The 18,640-nt window shown below is 40.5% G+C and overlaps 1 protein-coding gene across 1 annotated transcript in view; it reads right to left on the bottom strand.

The window, feature by feature from the left end:
* The window catches only part of myo15b (myosin XVB), a 162,103-nt gene that overhangs the window by 10,885 nt on the left and 132,578 nt on the right, over window positions 1–18,640 (bottom strand). Inside the window, exons 30-49 of the mRNA XM_065471583.1 lie at window positions 15,911–16,080; window positions 15,721–15,793; window positions 15,432–15,617; window positions 15,214–15,323; window positions 13,060–13,127; window positions 12,526–12,610; window positions 10,688–10,720; window positions 9,737–9,835; window positions 8,973–9,076; window positions 8,614–8,880; window positions 7,413–7,500; window positions 6,807–6,914; window positions 5,858–6,026; window positions 4,704–4,794; window positions 4,359–4,548; window positions 4,087–4,196; window positions 2,835–2,894; window positions 2,654–2,729; window positions 2,417–2,535; window positions 741–856 (exon numbers count right to left, since the gene is read on the bottom strand). Of these exons, the coding sequence (XP_065327655.1) occupies window positions 741–856; window positions 2,417–2,535; window positions 2,654–2,729; window positions 2,835–2,894; window positions 4,087–4,196; window positions 4,359–4,548; window positions 4,704–4,794; window positions 5,858–6,026; window positions 6,807–6,914; window positions 7,413–7,500; window positions 8,614–8,880; window positions 8,973–9,076; window positions 9,737–9,835; window positions 10,688–10,720; window positions 12,526–12,610; window positions 13,060–13,127; window positions 15,214–15,323; window positions 15,432–15,617; window positions 15,721–15,793; window positions 15,911–16,080 (2,322 nt within the window). The remainder of the gene's footprint in view (window positions 1–740; window positions 857–2,416; window positions 2,536–2,653; window positions 2,730–2,834; window positions 2,895–4,086; window positions 4,197–4,358; window positions 4,549–4,703; window positions 4,795–5,857; window positions 6,027–6,806; window positions 6,915–7,412; window positions 7,501–8,613; window positions 8,881–8,972; window positions 9,077–9,736; window positions 9,836–10,687; window positions 10,721–12,525; window positions 12,611–13,059; window positions 13,128–15,213; window positions 15,324–15,431; window positions 15,618–15,720; window positions 15,794–15,910; window positions 16,081–18,640) is intronic.

Below are 18,640 nucleotides of genomic sequence, written 5' to 3' on the forward strand. Positions count from 1 at the left end.
GTAGGTGGGATGTCTGGTCTTTAAGTGATGACGTATAATCCTGCTTCCGGGTCCAAACTACTGTGTTTATTAAGGCTGTTGTGTTTTTAACATGTTTAAATGCTTTGTATCTTGTTCTATTTAATCTGAGCAAGCCCCTAAAAAAAGGCAGTGATCACTGTCGGCCTCTCTCAGATTTTATTACCAATATTCATTTTAAAGCCCAGTTTTTAAACCCTTATGATGTAACTACAGCCCAGCCCATGCAGCAGTATATTAATGACTAACCTCATATTGTGGATGGATTATCTCAGTTGTTCTCCTGACTGAAGTTTGGTCCATTTACAGCACCCTGCCATGCGATTGCATTTGTCCCTAACCACCGGGAATCCTTACGTTAATTTTTATCGAGTGGAAAAAACATAGCGTATGTGGCCGAGCTGTACATTTTAATTTTTCAGAAATCCCTCAGTCAGAACATGGTATAATTATTTAATCTTAAATATTTTTCAGAGACTTCCTGTGTACCACTAGAGGGAGCCTGCAGTTTGAGAATGACTGTTTTAGGATAATAAATAATGAACTTTACGTAGAGATAATTACGTTTTATATCATTTATTTAGCATGTATATTATGGATCCAGATGAGATTTTTTATTTTAATATTAAAAATGGATAGTATGTAGAATGTACATACACAGTGAGAAAGTATTTCAAATAAATACCTTACTCTCATGTGAATTTGTGCATGCAAATGCTTACCTGTAACCTTTGAGTAGCCGGAGATGTTTGGGGTTTATCCCCAATGCCCTCACCATCTTGAGGAGACGAATCCCGCGATGAGACACACCCAACACCTGGGCATCCCCACTGTCTGGCTGCATACAAACAGAAGATGCTTGCAAATAAATATCTGTAAGAAGTGTAAAGTGCAATAGATTCTACTGTATTGCACTTTAAACTACACAGCTCATGACTTTAGTGTCTCAATCAAGACCCAATATCTCAATCATATACCCCTGAACATACTGTATATGTTATTATAATAAAAACATCAAAATGGGCAGAAACAATCCAGAGTAATGTTGAATCTGAATTCATCAATCTGACCATCTTATTTTTCATATGGTGCAATCTTCCAGCTGATACCATGGAGATACTCAACAAATCAGAGTAATATTACCTCATGGTGAACCCTGCATACTCTACACACATTTTTCCCCATCCAATCTGTTAGGTTGAAATTATTAAATGTTGTTATTGTGTTACTTAAATTTGTAAGTCTTAGTTCAATTACTATGGGTGTTTGTGTAAACTGTGTCACAGAATCAAAGCCTGCAGGGGAAGCTCTTTCTTCGAAGTGGTCTGAGACCGAGGGCAGAAGGGCTGCTCTGAGATCCTTCCCGTGCTAGCATGTGAAAAACCGGTTAAAGCTGTTCGTCTTGCTTCCTTGTTTCGTTAATGGGAATAAGTCTCTAAACCAGCGGGGCCTGTGGAAGCGCACACCCAACACAATCCCATCCTTGTGTTCATGCATACAGATGCCAGTAACGTTGTGGTTGCAGTACTTCAGGATCTACTAAATACTAAGGAAGGGGCGCAAAAATAAACTGTTTGAAGAGGGAGATTGTTTCAAATATAATGTGTCAAAACAACAACCAATATCACCAAACAGACAACTTTTCTGTGCAGTTTGACACATAATCTGTCTGTGCTGCATCCGTTTGAATCATATCTATCAAATAGACTCCAATTTGTTCATGTAACTGGGAAGTCCTCTTCACACATAAATGTTAATTATGGAAATCCACAGGTTTAGTGCTAGGACTAATTACGTTTTTAATGTAGCTAATTACATGGAGTATAATTGGAAGGCACAACATAAGTTTTCATTGCTTTGCAGACGATACCCAGCTTTATCTATCCATGAAGCCAGATAACACACACCAAAGTAGTTAAACTGCAGGAATTTCTTGAACACATGACGACCTGGATGACCTTTCATTTCTGGCTAGTTAGATGCCCTAGTCATATGATCAATGAGGCTGACTGCTAGAATAAGATCTTATCTTAATCACATACAAAACTGTGTGTGATTAACAAAGGCTGTGTGGGAAAATCCAGGTAGATTTGCAGCTACTGAAATATTAAAACATATATAAATATATGTTGAAATATCTGCAGGACCTCTTGTTCATATCTACATGCCTGAATGCATTGAGTTGCTGCTATTTGATTGGTTGCTTAGATAGAATAACCTGAATCTATACCTGTTTTTGAATAGTTATACTAAATAAAGGTGTGGAAGAGTGTATATTGTAGAATTCAGCTGGCTAAATACACAAAGAGCAGTAAAGCTCAGAGAAGCAGCAACCAAACTCGACTGATCACGGAACGGACAGTACATGTTTTTTACTTTGATTTTTTGGCCTGCTCACCTTCACAGGGAACAGACGAGTAAAGTAGTTTTCCCAGTTGTCTCGAGCTGCAATGACAATCCTCTTCTTCATGTTGTTGTCCTGGATGGTGTTTATAGTTGTTCCTACGTTGAAATTTGCTATTGTGGGTGGCAAAAATGGTGTAATTGAGTCATATTCTCTCAAGCCACAGGCAGATAATGATTGGAAAAGCAACATTGTCGCATTAAGGTTTATGATAAACTGTCACAATCTTACCCAGCAGATCTTTCATCTTCCTTCTCTCCTCTCTGCTGATCTTCTCGCAGCTGTCAGAGTAAGTGTCCTTGATTATCTAAAAAAAAAAAAAAAAAAAGTAAAAATAGAGTATTACAGAATTCCAGACTCTGCGTGTCTACCATGTCTATCAGATATATAGATGAACAAAAAATATACAGACCTGTTCACACAACAGATTAAGAATATAGGGCTGGTTAAACATCTCTCTGGGGTAAAAAACCTGCACATAAAACTTGCAGTTACTAACATGGACTTATAACAACATCCATCCATCCATTCGCTTCCGCTTATCCTTTTCAAGGTCGCGGGGGGTGCTGGATCCTATCCCAGCTGTCATAGGGCAAGAGGCGAGGTACACCCTGGAGAGGTCTGTCGCAGGGCTAACACACTTATAACAACAGTACTTCAAATTCTAAGTGTAGTGAAATGCCGTTTTTAATTGCAATGTCCACTTAAATATTAACACATTTTTTACTTTAAGGCTTGACTGCTATAACAATTATTTTCTGTCTTTCTTAAAAACCACAAATTCATTCTATTGCTCCAGAATTGTGCAGTGAGAGTAATGACAGCAGTTGTCAGACTGCTGGCTTACTTGTGGTTCCTAAGAACAACAAGAATGGGAAGTAGAATGGGAGGCGGAGCCTTCAGCTTTTAGGCCCATCTTCTGTGGAACCAGCTACCATTCAGGAGCCAGACAGACTCTTCTGCTTTCAACATTAGGCTTAAAACTTTCCTTTTTGATAAAGCAGGTCTGGAACAGGGGACCCTAAATCCTCCCATAGTTACACTGCAATAGGCCTAGTCTGCTGGGGGCTACCCTACTGCACTGAGTGTTTTTTGTGCTTACACACCACTCTATATTTTCAGTAGTTATTATAAATATCTGACTCTCTTGCACATTGATTCTTTTGTCCTGTCTTAGGTTCATCACCCCCACCTTAATTTCAGTTCTGCTGAAGATTTCTTCCTGTTTAAAGGAAGTTTTTCCTTTCCACTGTCGTGAAGTGTTTGGTTAAAGGGGGCAATTTAGTTTTTTTTTTTTTTTTCTGTATTACTGTGTTTTACCTTAACCCTGGAGAACCCATGGGGTCAGAGCCGACCCCATTGGTTTTCTAGGGAAACCATGGGGTCAAATTTGACCCAATGAGTTCTCCAGGGTTAAACACCTTGAGGCAACTGCCTGAAGGCACTTGTGATTTGGCATAAACAAAATTGAATTTTATTAAAACTGAATAGACCTTGGTCTTTCAAGAAAGGAGTTTCTCCTCTTATAATAATCTTGTTTCCACAAAACCCACAGCATCCCTATTTGATGGGTCCTTCTTACTATTGTGAATAGTGAGAAGGACCCAAAACAGTACCCATATAAGTGAACCTCCTAATTGTTTTTGTGTGCATGCAAATCTTACTTCTTTTCGCAGGAACAGTTTTCCTGGCATGTTGTAGTATGAGAAGTAAACCCCAGCAGAGAAGCGGTGGAGTTTGGACTGAATGCCTTCGTCCTCTGGCATATCATCATCTATAGTTAATACACAGTAAACTAAAGTTACTGACAAAGATACATGCCCTCAGTTCTATATGAGGGCATATAGAACTGTTGTCGGCCGATGCTAATTATCAGCCAAATATGTCACAGATTAATGCTGATGTATGGGGAAACATGAAGTCAGGGGACACCCACTTATTGATGGAGCAGCCATTGATGGTGGCTCAGGGATGTCCTGAAAGCCTGGGGAAGGTGGTGGGGAGTCAGGGGGAGAAGGAGGAGGGTGCTGGGGCTGCTGGGAGCTGAACAGGTCCTCCAGGGAGCGCTGTTTCTGTCTCATGCTGTTGGAGATGACTCTGCGACCCGTTGTTGATGGTGGAGATTGCTGTGGTGAACGGGTCTTTGGAGAAGGGGGTGGAGGAGGCACCCACTGTTTCTACATACAGAAAGGATGTCAAACAGTTAAAGAATTACCTAATTAAGAGTGTAATTGCATAAACAAAAAAAAAAAGATTTCTAGTTATTTGTTTGTATTCTGACCTTCTGTTGTGCCACTGGTGCTTTGTTTTTAAGTTTAGCCAGAGCTTCCTCTTTGGGGTTACTCTTCTTTACAAATGATTTTGCAGGATGTCTGCAAAGAAGAGAAAAAAGATATGTAGAAAACAAGACAATTCTATTGAGGTTTCATTTACATGCATGCTCCCAAAAAGTTTTGTTGTGAACTGATAGAATACGAGTAAAACAAGCTAGCTTAAGATATAAAATCTAATAAAAGGAAACAAAAAAAAAACATTTAAACATTAGTTTTTAAAAAAAATTAAAAAATTCCAGGGAAAAGATACATTAATTAATACTGGTGTACAAACAAAGACATCAGGAGGCCAAACATCACCACCAATGCTATAGAGTGGGAAGAAGAAAACCACTGTGTGCAAGATGGGAGACGGACAACCAGTGGGCAATCTGCAGAGAACAAAAGAGCTAAATAATATCTTTAACAGGGTTAGGTTAGTTTATACCATTGTGGTGCCTCCTCCATCACACATCCTGGATTCCATAAACTTCCACTACTTTCAGCGCTTTTCCCTTTTCCTCAACTTCCCCATAAAATGAACCCCTTCCCTATTGTAATTTTTGGCTAGGTTAAGTGACAGCAGGAGAAACTATGCGAGAGCAAGGCTGCAGTTCCCGATGACATCATCCCCAAAGTTCTAAGGACCTGGGATGGTGACCCTTTTACAACCTGAGTCTGTACACAAAAAGGGAATAAACTGGCTCTATGTCCTTAGGAGGCAGAGATGCTTCAAAGTGAACAGCAAAATGTTAGGGATTTTCTATCAGTCTGTTTTAGAGAGTGCAATGTACCTTCTATGGTCTGTTAGAGGAGCAACATCAGAGCTGGCGACATCAACAGACTGAATTGGTCAGGATAGCCATGTGACTGGCTGCAAAGTGGACACATTCACCAAAATTTGGTGAAAGCTCCAATTATGTTTAAAGTGATACTCAAACCTCTGACAATCTAAAATGCCTTTCCATTTTCCCCCCAACATTTATACTGACTCATCTTTGGTAGTTTTTCATCACATGTAAGATATAAAGAATGCTCAAGCAGTATCCAGATGATTAAAGGAAACTTCAATTTCAGACTTTAATGGAAATGTGTACACATAGGATGAAGTACTCAGACTGACCTGACGGGCTGAAAGGGTTCGGGTTCTGGTTGTGGTCTGCTGTTGAACTGTTTGATGATTTCCCGAATGCTGGAAGTGGGTTCAGGTTGAGGCTTAGTGAGGGGAGTTGGGGTTGGTTTTTCTTTTGGGGGGTCAACTTCCCTTGCAGGTGGGCTTTGTGGATGTTTCACTATGGGAGACAAAATGCAGGAAATGTAAGATATAAACACTAGCAAGCCTTCCTAATATGCTGCTGATTCCCATAGTGGCACCAAAACAGCCTGCTGAGGTCAGAATTCTGCAGTAAAGATGCTCTGTGCCATCAGTTACCAAGTCATTAGCAGCAGATTCTATTACAGATCTTTTCACATGTAAGTTTTTGGCTTGGACTATTATCTGAACCGAACCCACTTTCTTTGATGGTTCAGTATTTTGGCCAATTTTCATTAAGTATGAAAGGTCATCACTGAAGCTATTGACAGGAACAATGAATTACAGTAACACATCAGTGAAGGAGTTTGTAAGTTTGTAATTAAAGTTTGTAATTAAAATATGCTGCAACAATACTGTAAAAAGTTCAAATGAAAGTGTACAGGAGAGCAAAGAATCATGATTAAAAAAGAAACAGCAGTATTGTAACACTGTTGGATATAAGGAGAGGTAGCCCAAATAGTAAAAATGAAAGAATAATGGTATGTTATGTCAAGTTCTTAGCTGCATGATAAAAATGCTTAAGCAAAATTAAAAACAAACAATGTAACATGCAAACAACATAAACCTTGGCTCAGACTTTCACGTGTAAAAAGACTTGAATTCATAATGTTTTTGGTACAAAATATTATTATTTACTATCATTTTACCATTTATTTGGTAGTTAGTTTGGAGATTACCCTAAATGATCTGAATTAAAATGAGTTTTTTAGAGGAAGGATCAGTTCGGAGAACCCTTGAACTTGTAAAATCCTCTTACCTTCCGGCTTAGGTGCTACAGGTGGGGGCAAAGGAGGAGTTAATGGAGGTGAGTGCTGTTGCTGTCTGGTTGGGCTTGGGGCTTGACGTGTCTTTAGGGTTTTAGGGTCTTTAGGGTTGGGCTGAGTGGCTGTAGGACAGCACAAGAAAATGGGATTAAGAAAAACCATGACTTTAAAAAAACACAACAGGAGCAATCACTGAAAATGCAAATTTAATTCTATAAATAGAAAAACAATATTTAAACCTCCTATAAAACATAAAAACATCACAACATGGACCGACTAGTCAAAAGCAACTCCATAAAGATTGCAGCCTAAAATCATTTAATGTGTATATTTTGACTTGAGGACCTTCTTAACAAAAATAAACAATAGGCTAAACCCCTGGCTTTACCAGTCAGGAATCAAGCATTCAAGAAAATATGGAATCAAGAAAAATTCTTGGGCATGAATCTGACCAATACATTAGAGATAAAAGTGTGGTGAAAGGGAAAAGGTTATTGCAGGAATTTATAAATGTTATACATGACTTGTTGGCAAATAATCTGTCAAACATATATCTTGTGAATGATATTAAGTCTTTTGAGCAAGAAAGAACATTTTGCTGTTGAACTCACCAATCTTCTGGAAGAAGTCCCTCTTATCTTTGACAGAGTATAGCTCATCTGGATCTAAGTTTACTTCTGTTTCTGGCTGTAAAAGTAACATTTAAATGATAAGGAGAAAGAAGCGCATATAATGACATGACAATATTGTTTCACATTCACAGAGTTTGAGGTAAAAAATCCAAATTGAAAGACTAAAACCAACACTGTCTGTGTCCTACGTTGTAAGTGTATTGACCAGCTGTTTTCAGAAACAAGTCAGTTATCATTTCAACTGAATAATATATATGTATTTGCAAGTCATTTATAAAAGATTGTACACTGAAATACTAGAAATTTTGGGGGGATTTTTGATTAATAATCTGCTTTATTTATATCCCTGAAAGTGGGAAAATCTCTCCCAGAGCTCCAGTTCAGTCACATCTATGCGTAAGTTGTAGAGAATTCCTCACATTACACTGCTGCCAGGATCAACAGTTTCAAAGTATGGACAGCTACCTGTAATTTCAATCTGGACGGGTAAACAATGCTGCCATGTAGGAGGTAAAGAACAAGAAACAGTTCATAGTTAAAGCAAAGGAAAGCAGTACATAACTAGCTTAAATGAACTATCACATGGAAAAATTATGTTTTGTTCATTTTGACATTTACAGTGTAGGGCCAGAAAAGTATTAATTTGTCACATTAATGTTGTGTCATAACAGTAAAGTTTTCACAATGTCAGTGAATCATTCCTACAGTTTAAAATGCAGCCGGGGTTACTGTGGAGAAGCAGGGATTGGTGTGATTAGGTCAGTCCCTAAGGTGGGGTTAGGAGAGGTGTGTTGGTGCCATACTTTACGCTCTTCTGGCAGCTGTAAATAAATGTAGATTTGTGCATTCGACAGCACAGCAACTATCTGGCATTTTGTTAAACTGCGATTGATGGCTTGAGTGCAAAGGACTGCAGTACTGTTTTTCCCTCTAGGTGGATGCATCCCACTAACTCTGACGCCATGTGAAAACTATGAGTCTGTGGGTGCGGGCAGGACTGGATACAAATATTGCGGGAGCGGGTGGGTGTGACAGAGAGGGAAAGTGGGAGTGGGCAGTAATGCTCAGAAATTCAAGGGGGCAAGGATTTTTAAAAAAAAAATGTCACAGCAAGTAACCTACTGAATACAAGTATCACACTGACAAACACAATGACAAATACCTCTGCCTCAGGCTGACTGTAGTTTTGGGTGATTTTAGGTGCAGATGCTTTGGACTGGACAGGTGGGGGTGAGTGAGACTGAGGAGGAGGTGAACTTGAACGATCCTTAGAACGCCGTTCTGACCTACGCCTCCGTTCCCTCTCATCCTCCTGCCTTCTTTCCTGTTCCCTCTGCCTTTGTTCCTCCCTTTTCAGTCTCTCCTGCTCCTTCTTCTGCTGCTCCTGTGCCTGCTGCTGGGACAGAGTCATTGCCTGCATGGTCATCTGCTGAGCCTGAGAGGACAGGGGAGAAATTTAAACTTTGGCCTTACGAGGGATGAAGGGGTGATAAAGGATGTGAACAAAATGATCATCATAGTGCTGACCATGAGAAGGGCTTGCTGGTTGATTAGAGCCTGTTGCGTTGCTGCTGCCATCTGCATGGGGTCAGCAGCAGGAGCAGGCATGGGAGCCTGAGGCATCATCATGGCTGTGTATGATCAATTATGACAAACTGTTACACATATTTAAATACATATATAAACCAGTTGGCCGTTCCAAGAGCGCCATTGTCCCTGTTTAGTTAATAGAGGTCTCATTTAAGCGCATTGGCATGGACCTCATTGGGCCATTTCACTGGAGTGCATGGGGATATCACTTTGTATTAGTTCTGGTGCAGGTTAATGCAGCACAATATCCCAAAGCAGTGCTGTTGTGCTGCATTTCAGCAAAGAGTGCGGTGTAGGCACTGTTTCAAGTCATATCCTGAGTCGGGATCCCAGGGTAGAGATACCGACTGACCAGGGCACTTTGTTCATGTCTTGCACACAAGAAGAACTACTGGGCATTAAACCTTTTGGACCAGCATTTACCACCCTTAGACTAATGAGTTGGTGGACTGCCTGAATGAGACTTTAAGGGGTGAGTAGGCTAAGACTCCCTAGACTAAGTCAGGACATGGGGTTACGTGGCGGAGTGTCATGTGCTAGAGGGGGGGTGGGGTGGGGTGGGGATGCAGTGGGTCCAGGAGGCAGTGTCAGAGGAGGCTGGTTGGCTGTCCCTTAGGAGCTGGTAGTTGACCCATCAATAATCTGTGTCATCATATGAGCCCAGGTCTGCAAAAAATGAATAAGAAATGTTGGAGAATTACCTGGCATGGTTGGCATGGTTGGCATGGCTGGCATGGCTGGCATGGCTGGCATCATGGGATTTGCACCATAACTGGGCATTGCGGGGTTGACTGGTGCTCCTATACATACAGAAAGTAACATATGGAGATTTAAGGAACTGAAACATTTTTTTCTGTCATTTATTTGAATCCATAACTTAAAAAAATCCAAAACATAAAAATTAAACCACATATGAGTATTCTAAAAGATAACCATTATAAGCGATATACATATATATTATACATACACAGATATAAGATATGAAACTCCACATGGAATAAACCAAGAAACAGCATTAACCAAATCAGCTTTAAAATGGCTTTAAAAACAACAACAAAAAGAACAACAATGTTTATTTTAACTGCTTAATATATACAGCAGGTACGTTTAGGCCCAACCTGACCCCTGATAAAAATCGTCACCTATTAGATATCTCCAAATTGAAATCAGACAGCACTAGAACTATAAAAGATATTCTCTAGTTTGTGAAACTATGCTTGTTTAGTGTATGTCTACAAAGCAAGCTAATGATATCCCCCTTTTTAAGAGGTTAAAAAGATCAAGAATTATCAAGAATTACTAAAATTATAAACAGAATGTGAGAAAACAACAAATTCAACACTACATATATAAGTTGTCTGTATAGCCCATCATGTTGTATGTCAAGAAGGGATAATGGTTCACCGCTTTTCAATGTTGAAGGATAGGCAGTAAACTAATGAGGCTTGTGGTACTGTGTTCGGTTACATTAGTTAACTATGCCTTCTACAGGGCCCCCTGACTGCATATCAAATGGAGATCTTAAAACAAACCTGGCTGGCCTAAAGACACATTCATAATCAATGGCATGACAAAAAGTGAATATTTTCTCAATGATGTCAGAAGAAGTGAAGGCTTGATTCTTTATATCAGAAATGTAATTAATTACTTACCCAAAGGATAGCTTGGCATTGTCATAGGCATACCTGTAAAAATGGTGTTTTAGTGTGCAGTTAATAAAAATGGCACATAACAAGCTAAAATCCTCTCTTTCAAAAATGTGTATAAGATATATGACGAGCAGCAATACAATTTCAGTTCGTGTGTCCTAGTAATCCCAGGTGCCAGGGGCGTCTGTTGTCCCCTAGTCTCCCAAACCAAATTGTTCCTGGGTGAGGGGTCAGACAAAGAGTAATTCAATCAACCCTTATGAAAAGAACTAAAACAAGGGACCAGGCATCTTGGATGAGAGATGAAATGTCTTCATGAAACTTAAAAAAGTCCAGTTACTTTCTTCTCAAGCTCCTTCAACTGGTTACATATAGTAGAGCTCATCTCAACTCACTTACTTGGGCTCCATAACCAATCTCCTGGAGAGGGTCTGGACTCTGTTCCAGTCTAGAGTTGCCCTTGAGGAATTGGCCTTTTGTTTTTTTCTTCTCTTTTTTTGCCTCTCCCATCTGGCAGTGTAGCAATCAGAATTATTGTCTGAAGGACCCAAGAAAAATGCCCAACAGATTCAACATGACTTTCTGTTTGTCTTGAATCAATTGTGGCACCATTCGGGATCTCATTAAGGGAAAGCATTGCTCTTCTCACAGGGTGTGTGGTGGGGTGGGATGCTGTTGAACTCAACTGAGGATATGGTCAAGTGGTAACTGGAATACGTTGAGGACCTCTTTAACCACACTGACATGCCTTCTGTAGAGCAAGCAGAGTCACCCATCACACTGCTGCCCACCTGGCAAGATGGGTAATTCATGCCCCCCAGGGGGGCGGAGCAGAAAGGAAAGATCTTCCATTTGTTGAACCCTGGTCAATGCAGGGGTTTTTTTGTCCTGGATGCAGAACACTCAACCGGCTCTTTGTCCTGTTTTTTTGCATACTCAGGAGTATGGGGTGTTCTAGCCTGTTGTTATGAGCCAAAGGAGAAATGTGAGCTTGGTCCACATTTCTGGCAATAGGTTTGACTCATTTTCAGTGGTTGTTGGACTTGTGTGAAGCACCTCCAAATCTGAGGCCATGGTCCTCAGCCAGAAAAGGATGGAGCACCCACTCCGGGTCATCAACAAATTGCTGCTCCAAGTGGAGTAGTTTAGGTATCTTGTGGTCTTGTTCACAAGTGAGGAAAGAGGGGAGGAAGCGAGTAATAGAAGGATTGGGACCAAAGCTGGATGGATGCAAACGATGTACCGCTTCATCATGGTGAAGAGAGCTGAGCATAAAAGCAAAGCTCTCAATTTACTGGTCAAGCTACGTCCCCTGTCTCACTTATGGTCACGAGCTTTGCGTAGTGACTGAAAGAATGAGGGTGCGGATACAAGCAGTAGAAATAAGCTTTATCCTAAGGGTAGCTGGCCTCTTTTTTAGAGATAGGGTGAGGAGTTCAGTCATTTGAGAGGGGCTAAGAGTTGAGCTGCTACTCCTCTACATTCAAAGGAGCCAGTAAGATGGTTTAGATATCTGACTAGATGCCTTCTGGTCACCTCCTGTGTGAGGTGCTCTGGATATGTCCCACCTGGAGGAGCCACTGGGCCAGACCCAGGATACACTGGCAAGATTACATCTCTTAGCTGGCTTGAGAATGCCTGGTATTACCCTGGATAAGCTGGAGGTGACTTGGCAGAGGGAGGTTTGGCTTTGTCTGCTTAGGCTGCTGCCCCTGCGACCCGGTCTCAGATAAGCAGGTCGATTTTACCTTTTAGTGTGAACATTATGAACAATCTGCACGTTTAAGAATGTTTTGTAGTTCAACTATGAAATAAATACATGTGGCGTGTGAATTTCCTACCTGCTCCATACATGCCAGAGTGCATTGGTCCAATCCCCCCTCCCCCTCTCATCCTGCGATTCAGAATAGCTACTCTTTCCATGTCCTACACACACAAACACACAAAAATGAGCTGTGTATCACATTATAAGTGACAGGGTAGCCACAACTACACGTGGAGTTACTGGAAATAAGACTTAACAAACTCAGTAACAACATATAACATTCTACAATATATAAGCATATCTCTGAACTAAACACTAAAAATGCATACTACACAGTTTAGCCTGCACATACTGTCTAGTATAAATTACATCGTTATATAGAAGCTTTTTTTATTTCTAATTTATCAAATGAGCAGTCTTTACCTTAAAGCATCTCTCTTTTTTCTCTTTATATCTTTCCTTTCTTACATTGTTTTTCATATCAGAGAAAGTAAAGTTATCATGCATGAACATTTTTTTTCTCTGAGAAATACTAGCCTAGTAGTCACTGCGCCCTTAGCTAGAAGACAAAATTATAAGCCAAACTGCAAAGAAACACAACACAACTCACTGGAGGTCCATTGTCCAGTACGGGTTCAAATATGTCATCAACATAGGCCTCCATCTGTCGACTGCGCCCTGAAGATGGATAGAATTTCTCATTAGTTAGAGTTTTTAAAAAAAAAGACCTTTGTGTTGTCTTTGCTGGTTGCCTGTACGACTACTCCTTTATTTTTCAGCCAAAAACTAAATATCAACATAATATTTTTTATACTACTTTTTGACACAATCATAATCATAATAGTATTTTTATTTTGTTTTTATTTTGTTATTCAAGTTCATTCATGAGGATGAAAGGAATTGGGCTTGCTGGATAGACCCTTTGTTGTTTGCTGTGTGGGAGGCTCCCCAGGCCTTCATTGGGTTTTCCCCCTTTGAACTGCTATTCGGCAGGAAGCCACACGGGTTGTTGGACCTAATTAAGGAAAACTGGAAGGAAGGCCCAAGCCCAGTTAAAAATGAGATTTAGTATGTCCTGGACCTGAAAGCAAAGCTGCAAGGTTGTCAAGGGAGAATTTATTCCAGGCCCAGGAATGTCAACAGCACCTGTACAACAGAGGGGTTAGACTCTGGCAATTTTCAGTGGGAGACAAAGTGCTTGTATTACGCCCTTCTTCAAGCTTAAAGACACTCGCCAAGTGGCAAGGACTCTTTGTGGTCACACGGCGAGTTGGCGATGTTGACTATGAGGTGGTATGGTTGGTGAATGAGGTGTCATGGTCTGAAGCCTATCTCATGGCCCGGGTTGGGGCTGCTGGACTCCTTAACTGGTAAGATCTGGCTCAATTTTTCACAACACTGGATTTAACCGAGGGCTACTGGCAGATTCCCTTGTCTGCAGTGTCCAAGGAAAAAACAGCCTTCTCCACTCTATACAGGTTCTACCAACTTGTCATTCAAAAGTGTGACAAGTTGCCCCAGCCACCTTCCAATGCCTTATGGACTGGGTATTGCGTCCACGCAAAGGTTGCTGCCTACATGGATGATGTTATCATCCATAGTAACAACCGGCATGTGTACTGGGTAGCTGTGGTCCTGGAGTCATTTGTACAGATAAAAAAGGCCCTTCACTGGGAGCCAGTCTCTGAATGTATTTTGGTTTGTAGTGTATAGATTAGTGCTGTCAGCGTTAATCTTGTTAATGCCATAACCGCATGCGGCAAATCTCTGTTAGTGAGTTAATGCGGATCGCCCCGTGCGTGGGGCTGCACGGCAACAACATGTTAGCACGTTTAGCTAATTAACGCCTTAGCACCGTGCAGCCCCAGCACTAGTATAGATCTTTTTGCAGTGTGGTGTCTATTCTATATTAAATAATTAGTGTGGACATACTTGTTATCCCTCAGCCATAATAGATATAGATAGAGACAGAGGGAGGACAACCTATTTGCTGTTTTAAAGTGATGGTTGCAAAATAAAGCTTACTATCTCACTTGTAGTTTTTGTGGCAGTCTTTTGTTGTCGTCAGTTCTTTTATATATCATTATCATGTTTAGTGAAACATTTTCTGAAATTCTATCTGGACACATTTAGAGCTAGATGGACTGCATGGTCTAGAAAATAAAAAATCTTTCTGGTGAGACAAGTAATGAACTGTGCCTGTGTGCACTTGCAGACAGCCGTTCCTTGCATGATCTGATATTATCATGTTGCTGCCATTACTGGGAGCAGCCAATCACATGTGAAGTCATAGTGGGAAACACAACAGAACATAAATTAAAATTATAGTTTTAAGGGTTTTTTTTGTAGAATGTTTCTCTAACTGATATCTTTGTCCTGTCTTACCCCCTTCAACCAGAAATGGTTGTGGCAGATAGCCAACAGATCTCCCTGAGCCTGGTTCTGACAGAGGTTTCTTCTGGTTAAAAGGGAGTTTTTCCTTCACACTGTTGCCAAAGTGCTTGCTCAAAGGGAGTCATCTGTTGTTGGAATTGCCTCCATTTTCTCTGTTTTATTGTAGGGTATTAACCTTACAATATAAAGCACCTTGATTCAGCTGTTATGATTTGGTACTATATAAATAAATAACATTAAGCTGAAAGTGGTTAATTCCCAATAGACAAACTATAGCTAAAAATTTATATTAGTATATGGCTCTGTTTGGTCTTCTTGTTAGTGTTAATTAGATAACTAGTGTACTAAAATTTCACCATATAATACTTACCTTCCTGTGGATAATCTCTTCTCCACTGGTTTCCTTCAAAAGGAGGTAGACCAGGAGCTTGTACGGGTGGTGCTGGTGGTATAAAGTCATCTAGGTCGGTTGTTAACATCCTGAAGACAAACAGTTGTCATAAGTGGCACTGGATTCTTTAAAAGACGCCCCCGACCCTCCAAGAAAATGAAACAAACAAACCCCCAAACAATTGTTCACTATTTTACCTATCTCCCTGGTTGCTGAACAGGTAATCAGAGTAAGTAGAGGAGGGAGTCCCTTCTGGTGGGAGCACTTCAGCTTCAGCTCCAGCCAGCAGATCCATGACAAAATCTGAGCCAGCTAAATCAGACCAGCCGTCATCGATTGAAAAAAGAGACACTGACCACCCCTGTACCACTTCCGAAACACCTCTATGGCACAAAACAACACATTACACAAAATGTAAAGGAAGATGCATATAATGCAAACATTAGTTAGCAAAGGGGGGAAATCACACATGTTCACAACTTATACCTGAAATGAAGAATCCACGACGCTAGCTGCTCTCCTGTGGTCCAAGACTCCACTTCAGTTACAAACTTCTCATCTGAAATAAAACGCCAAATGGTGTTGTGAGTTTATTAAAGCTGATATTTTTGCACTGCCTTTAGGCCCACTGATCCAGTTTCATGGTACAGAAATGGAAATGTTCAGTTAGTCTCACCATTGTAGGTGTGAACGTCCACCAACATGGTTCCCTTTCTCTGGTTGGAGGTCCATTCCAGCTCGGTGGGTGGGTACATCCGGCAGGTTGGAGATGGAAGCTTCATAGATGTCAGCAGTTTATGTTGGCACAGTGAACGGTACTCCCCTGGACCATAGTCAGATACATACCTGCAGGGGTTAAAGTGGGTTGTAACAATCTAGAACAGCATTCAGTGACTGAGTAACAAAATCTGACAGGCAGTTTAATAAAAAGTACTGGGAAGCAAGTTTATTTGTCATGTTCTGCAGTCTCATAGTCGTTTAAGCTGATGCGACAGAGAAAGTTATGATTATGGTCTGAAGTTTAAATACCTTCATCATGGACGTGAATGACATCATAATTCTTTGAACTGTTCTTTGATTTAAAAAAAATAAAAATCAGGTGCAAAAATGTGTTCCAGTTTATTTGGGATTTTCTTAAATCAACACAGAGTCAAAATTATACAATCAGGCTCAAATAATTTATCCGAGCATGTTCATCGGTTGTAAATAAGATGTGCCACCACTTTGCGAAAGTCTGAAGAAGATCCAAACTGTCACCCTCAGATGAACAAAAAATGGTTAGGATGTTCAGGAACAACCAAAGCTCAAACCTGTCATGAACAAGAAAGTACTGGATGATCAGCATCACTGTCCAAAGTGAAGCGAGTTTTACTCTGTGATTATGGTGCTAACACAGCAAGAAGCTCAACCGAAATTGCAAATGCGTCCTGGATAAATTTTTCACAAATTCATTCACACACACATGAAATTGAGTGACATCCCATTCTTAATCTGTTAAAGGAAATTTGTATTCTTCTATTACTGTCTGTACTCTTATAGTGTTTAGCTTCATTTAAACTTAGTGTGTGTGTGTGACATTAGGAGTATGATTGAAACCTGCATGTTGAAGTTGCTCAACTGAAACTAGGAATCAGCATAAAAGGAAACACACAGTGTATCCCGTCAAGGCCAATGAACTCACACATGGCCAACAAACTCACACATCCTGGTTTCCATATAGGGAGGTGTTTTTCTTACTTTGTATGTTCCACCCAAGAATGCGGTGCAAACTGTTGACAGAACAAGCCGATGCCTCGGCGCGAATCCTCCGTGACACGTGTCGGGGCATCGCCCATGTACATGTAAACAGCGCTGAGTCTGTGTTTCTTGCCTCCTGAGTTTTCTCTTAACATTTTTGGTCCTTCGAGCCCAGGAGGGAAATATCGAATAACTTATTCGTGACTTCTGAACCAGAGGTCCACACTGCATCCTGACGTCGTGGGAACCTGGCACCGTAAGACTGTCGGCAGCCCTCCGAGAGGAGGATAAAAAACCTAGAACGTGAATTCGGGTCTAGGTCGGTGACTTTAGCCCCAGGCCACGGCGGTGGGATCCAGTGAGTGACCTCAACATTACTCCAGAGATTCCAGGAGGGGTAAGAAACGACTCCATTGTGAAATGTCTATGCGATAAGACAGAATAAAATAGGCCTTTAAAAGGAGTCTGGGCATGTTCACCCATAAACTGAATAAATTGGTCTGGTTGTTGAGATAGCCGGAAGTATCTCTGGAAAGTTCTGGTGGACTGACTCTCCACATAAATAGAGTCTGGGCACATTCACCCAGAACTGAATAAATTGGACTGGTTGTTGAGATAGCCGGAAATATCTCTGGAAAATTCTGGTGGATTGACTCTCCACGGATAATAAGTACTTAGGTTGAGGAATAGCCGTGAAATATTCCTGGAAGACAAAATAGCAACCGCGCGTTTAAAACTCTTGAGTGTGTTCATTGTTTGTATTGGAGAACTAAGTCATATTTATGGTCATAGTGGGCCAGACTAGTTCTGTGTAACACTTTTCAGTTCACGACTTGGCAACGAAGGAAAAGGGTTGAGTTTCATCTCATAAAAGTCACATCGCTTCTGTTTAGCAGAAGTCGAAGGGCATGTGACCACCCCCTCCCGAGTCGAGCGTGCCAAGGGATTGAAAACTGTATTTGTTGTATTTTATATATAAAACTACATAAATGAGAGAATAACAAGTGACTAAATAAATTTATCAACAACAAAATAGTAATCAAAATCCTTGAGAATGGAGAATAAACAAACAAAATTAACACCTGATGAGAAATGTTTAGAAAAACAACAAACCAGAGTAGGACTAATCCAAAAGAAAGACAGAGGAATGCATAGTGGAACAGCAAGAGGTAGAGGTAGGCCTATACACACACACCAAAAAATGGCTTTAGCACTGCATGCTGGAGATGTGGAAAAGAGACACATTTTGTACGTGACTGTAAGAAACAAAGAAGCAGTTCAGACTAGGAAGAACATAATAATCCCTCGTCAAATAAAAGATTAGCGATCAAAGTTTAAAAAGGGCTGGATACAGACCCAACTGAATACATATAAATACAAGCGAAATAAAGTGTAATAAACAAAAGGTTAAATTAAATTGGAGCTTCTCTTTAGGGTATTCAAACTAATAATAGGAAGGATAACACCCTGTAAATTGGTATTAACAAAAAAAAAAAATTGAGTAGACAACCAAGCTGAATGAATAGAATAAATGAAAGCAGATAATTCACACAAAACATATTAAATAAATTAGAGAGATGCATAAGGTATATTAAGGCTGTGTTATTGTTCAGCCAAGGAAAGTGTGAAAAGGTAAATGTCTCCAGCTTGGGAGGGGGTGAAACTGCAG

This window comes from Pelmatolapia mariae, linkage group LG8, assembly GCF_036321145.2.
Source record: "Pelmatolapia mariae isolate MD_Pm_ZW linkage group LG8, Pm_UMD_F_2, whole genome shotgun sequence".
In the NCBI taxonomy this organism is placed as follows: domain Eukaryota; kingdom Metazoa; phylum Chordata; class Actinopteri; order Cichliformes; family Cichlidae; genus Pelmatolapia; species Pelmatolapia mariae.